This window comes from Lepus europaeus, chromosome 6 (assembly GCF_033115175.1).
Source record: "Lepus europaeus isolate LE1 chromosome 6, mLepTim1.pri, whole genome shotgun sequence".
NCBI lineage: Eukaryota > Metazoa > Chordata > Mammalia > Lagomorpha > Leporidae > Lepus > Lepus europaeus.
The window spans coordinates 81,946,540-81,951,293 of record NC_084832.1 but is presented as its reverse complement, the minus strand read 5'-3'; the positions used below and the strand labels follow the sequence as shown (position 1 = coordinate 81,951,293).

At 38.8% G+C, this 4,754-nt stretch overlaps 1 protein-coding gene across 1 annotated transcript; it reads left to right on the top strand.

Annotated features, from left to right (window-relative positions):
* Window positions 1-3,020: 3,020 nt before the first annotated feature.
* On the top strand, window positions 3,021-4,459 carry LOC133762393 (syntenin-1-like). The gene has a single exon (XM_062195392.1). The coding sequence runs from the start codon at window positions 3,094-3,096 to the stop codon at window positions 3,988-3,990; it is 897 nt and encodes a 298-aa protein (XP_062051376.1). The 5' UTR covers window positions 3,021-3,093; the 3' UTR covers window positions 3,991-4,459.
* The last annotated feature ends 295 nt before the right edge of the window (window positions 4,460-4,754 follow it).

The window sequence follows — 4,754 nt, the reverse complement described above, 5'->3', positions numbered from 1 at the left end:
TGTCATTTTATGCACTTGCCTAAACGAAAAGACATTGCTTTTCTCCAAAACCATTTTTACTGTTATTTTCTCGATCCATTGCATACAAATTCCAGACCACTTGCGGAGATATAAGTGGATGAGACCAGAAATATCTGGTTGTGTTTTGGTTAACTGAATAGCAAATATTTTGTAAGCATCTGAGTTTGTGTTTTCTGGATATTATCGACGGACTTTATTGTTTTGAAAGTTTTTTATCAGGGAACATTCAATTTTGCGGTTGTAAACACTAATTGTTTCCACATGGAGACACCAGCTCCGCACATTCGTATTTTCTAGGGAGAAAGCTAGAGGAACTGCGGCAAACAAACATGATATTTCTGTTTGTACACATGACATTTTATGCACTTTCCTAACGAAAAGACATTGCTTTCCTCCAAAGCCATATTTACGGTGATGTTCCCGGTCCATTGCATAGGAATTCCACACCACTTTGACCAGATATGACTGGATGAAACCAGAAATATCCGGTTGTGTTTTGGATAACTCAATCCCACATATTGCGACAGACTCTGTGTTTGTGTTTTCTGGATATTATCGATGGACTTTATTGTTTTGAATGATTTTTATATCGGAACATTATATTTGTGGTTGGAAACACTAATTGTTTCCACACTGAGGCACCAGCTCTACATATTCGTATTTTATAGGGAGAAAGCTAGAGGAACTGCTGCTAACAAAGATGATATTTCTGTTTGTGTAGATGACATTTTATGCACTTGCCTAACGAAAAGACTTTGCTTTTCTCCAAAACCATTTTTACTGTGATTGTCTGTGTGTATTGTATACAAATTCCACACCACTTTGTCCGGATATGACTGGATGAAACCAGAAATACCCAGTTGTGTTTTGGCTAACTCAATCCCATATTTTGCGAGAGTCTCTGTGTTTGTGTTTTCTGGATTTTTTCGAAGGACTTTATTTTATTGAATGTTTATTATCAAGGAACATTTAATTTTCTGCTTGGAAACACTAATTGGTTCCACATGGAGACACCAGCTCTACACATTCGTATTTTGAAGGGGCAAAGCAAGAGGAACTGCGGCAAACAACATGATATTTCTGTTTGTATAGGTGACATTTTATGCATTTGCCTAACGGAAATACTTTGCTTTTCTTCAAAAACATTTTTACTGTGATGTTCCCGGTTGATTGCATAAAAATTCCACATCACTTTGTCAGGATATGACTGGATGAAACCAGAAATATCTGATTGTGTTTTGGCTAACAAAATCCCACATGTTGCGACAGCTTCTGTGTTTGTATTTTCTGGATATTATCAACGGACTTTATTGTTTTAAAAGTTTTTTATAAGGGAACATTTAATTTTGTGCTTGGAAACACTAATTGGTTCCACATGGAGCCACCAGCTCTACACACTCGTATTATCTAGGGAGAAAGCTAGAGGAACTACAGCAAGCAAACCTGATATTTCTGTTTGGATAGGTGACATTTTAAGCACGTGCGTAACGAAAAACTTTGCTTTTCTTCAAAACCATTTTTACTGTGATGTTCCCAGTCCATTGCATATGAATTCCACACAACTTTGTCAGGATATGATAGGATGAAACCAGAAATATCCGGTTGTGTTTTGGCTAACTGAATCCCACATATTGCGACAGCCTCTGTGTTTGTGTTTTCTGGATATTATCGAGGAACTTTATTATTTTAAGTGTTTTTTATAAGGGAACATTTAATTTTGTGCTTGGAAACATTAATTGGTTCCACATGGAGACACCGACTCTACACATTCGTATTTTCTAGGGAGAAAGCAAGAGGAACTGCGGCAAAGAAACATGATATTTCTGTTGGTATAGGTGACATTTTATGCACTTGCCTAAGAGAAACATTTTGCTTTTCTCCAATACCATTTTACTGTGATTTTCTCGATCCATTGCATACGAATTCCACATCACTATGTCCATATATGACTGGATGAAACCAGAAATATCCAGTTGTGTTTTGCCTACCTCAATCCCACATCTTGCGACAGCCTCTGTGTTTGTTTTTTCTGGATATTATCCACGGACTTTATTGATTTAAATGTTTTTTATCAGGGAACATTGAATTTTGTGCTTGGAAACACTAATTGGTTCCACATGGATACACCAGCTCTATATATTCGTATTTTCTAGGGAGAAAGCTAGAGGAACCGCTGCTAACAAAGATGATATTTCTGTTTGTGTAGATGACATTTTATGCACTTACCTTTCAAAAAGACTTTGCTTTTCTCCAAAACCATTTTTACTGTGATTGTCTGTGTGTATTGTATACAAATTGCACACCACTTTGTCCGGATATGACTGCATGAAACCAGAAATATCCGGTTTTTTTTCGGCTAACTCAATGCCACATTTTGCGAGAGCCACTCTGTTTGTGTTTTCTGGATATTATCGATGGACTTTATTTTATTGAATGTTTATTATCAAGGAGCATTTAATTTTGTGCTGGGAAACACTAGTTGACTCCACATGGAGACAACAGCTCTACATATTGGTATTTTGTAGGGAGAAAGCTCAAGGAACTGCAGGAAACAAACATGATATTTCTGTTTGAATAGATGACATTTTATGCACTTGCCTAACGGAAAGACTTTGCTTTTCTTCAAAACCATTTTTACTGTGATTGTTTGTGTCCATTGTATACAAATTCCACACCACTTTGTATGGATATGACTCGATGAAACCAGAAATATCCGGTTGTGTTTTGGCTAACTCAATCACACATTTTGCGACAGCGTCTGTGTTTGTGTTTTCTGGATATTATTGACAAACTTTATTGTTTTGAATTTTTTTTTATAAGGGAACATTTAATTTTGTGCTTGGAAACACTAACAGCTTCCACATGGAGACACCAGCTCCACACATTCGTATTTTCTAGGGAGAAAGCTAGAGGAAGTGAGGAAAACACAGGGGGGGTGGTGCTTTGATGCGCCTGGTGGGCGGTCCTCGCACGCGTGCTGCTCTCCTTTTCTCGGGTCTCGGAAGTCGCTAGCTGTGATCGAGGCGGCGGCAGCGGCGAGCGAGTCCTTGTGGTCTAGATAAATCAGGAAAAATGTCTCTCTATCCATCTCTTGAAGACTTGAAGGTAGACAAAGTAATTCAGGCTCAGACTGCTTTTTCTGCAAACCCTGCCAACCCAGCAATTTTGTCAGAAGCTTCTGCTCCCATCTCTCAAGATGGAAATCTTTATCCTAAACTGTATCCGGAACTTTCTCAATACATGGGCCTGAGTTTAAATGAAGAAGAAATACATGCAAATCTGGTGATGGTCTCTGGAGCACCACTTCAGGGGCAGTTGGCAGCAAGACCTTCCAGTATGAACTATATGGTGGCTCCTGTAACTGGAAATGATGTTGGGATTCGCAGAGCAGAAATTAAACAAGGGATTCGTGAAGTCATTTTATGTAAGGATCAAGATGGAAAAATTGGACTCAGGCTTAAATCAATAGATAATGGTATATTTGTTCAGCTAGTCCAGGCAAATTCTCCAGCCTCATTGGTTGGTTTGAGATTTGGCGACCAGGTACTCCAGATCAATGGTGAAAACTGTGCAGGCTGGAGCTCTGATAAAGCTCACAAGGTGCTCAAACAGGCTTTTGGAGAGAAGATCACAATGACCATTCGTGACAGGCCTTTTGAGCGGACAATTACTATGCATAAGGACAGTACTGGAAACGTTGGCTTTATCTTTAAAAATGGGAAAGTAACATCCATAATGAAAGATAGTTCTGCAGCCAGAAACGGTCTTCTCACGGAACATAACATCTGTGAGATCAACGGCCAGAACGTCATTGGATTGAAGGACTCTCAAATTGCAGACATACTATCAACATCTGGGACTGTAGTTGCCGTCACTATCATGCCTGCTTTTATCTTTGAACATATTATTAAACGGATGGCGCCAAGCATTATGAAAAGCCTGATGGATCACACCATCCCTGAAGTTTAACAGTTAGGACACAATGGAAACAGCTGAGCGTCTCCAGTTTCCTTTCTCAACTACTTCTGTATTATGCACACGAAGCTTTCCCGGAGCCAGGGAGCATATGCTGCATGAGGACCTTCCCGTCTCACGTTATGGCTGGGAATCTACTGGTTCATCTGATCTCCTCAGATTTCACGGTCGTTGTAGTCTTAGCCTGGTTTTACAGCTGTGAAACTTTCACAAGATTGACTGACTTTCCTAGAATAGTTTCTCTACTGGAAACCTGATGCTTTTCTAAGCCATTGTGACGAGGGTGATTGATGCCAGCTTAGCTTTGTATGAGAACCAGTTACCTTTCTTCTAGGTAATGAGTAGTGCTCTTCACGTCATTTTAGTTCTATGGTATATTTGCATTTTTAACAAGTACGTGATAGTACATTTAGAGTGATTGCCTTTGGTAGGTTTTTTTCTCCCTCTGTATGTATGTAAACACCAATTAGGTAATGCTGGTTTCATTCCATGTAAGCATTATACAGTTTATGTAGGTTATAAGAGATTATGATGATTGTCATTAAATTTTAACTACCTTCACTAATATGCTTCAACTGTCGCCTTAACTATGCTAAGCTCTAGAACAAAAGCCAAAATATAATTATTGCTGCCTTCCTAAAACTCAAGATGTAGTTCTGTATTAAACTGAAATGTGCACTAGCCCAAAAGAGGTTAATAGTACTTTCTGAGCTATAGCATAGCTGCTTGGTTGTATTTGACATTTTCTAGGCATCACG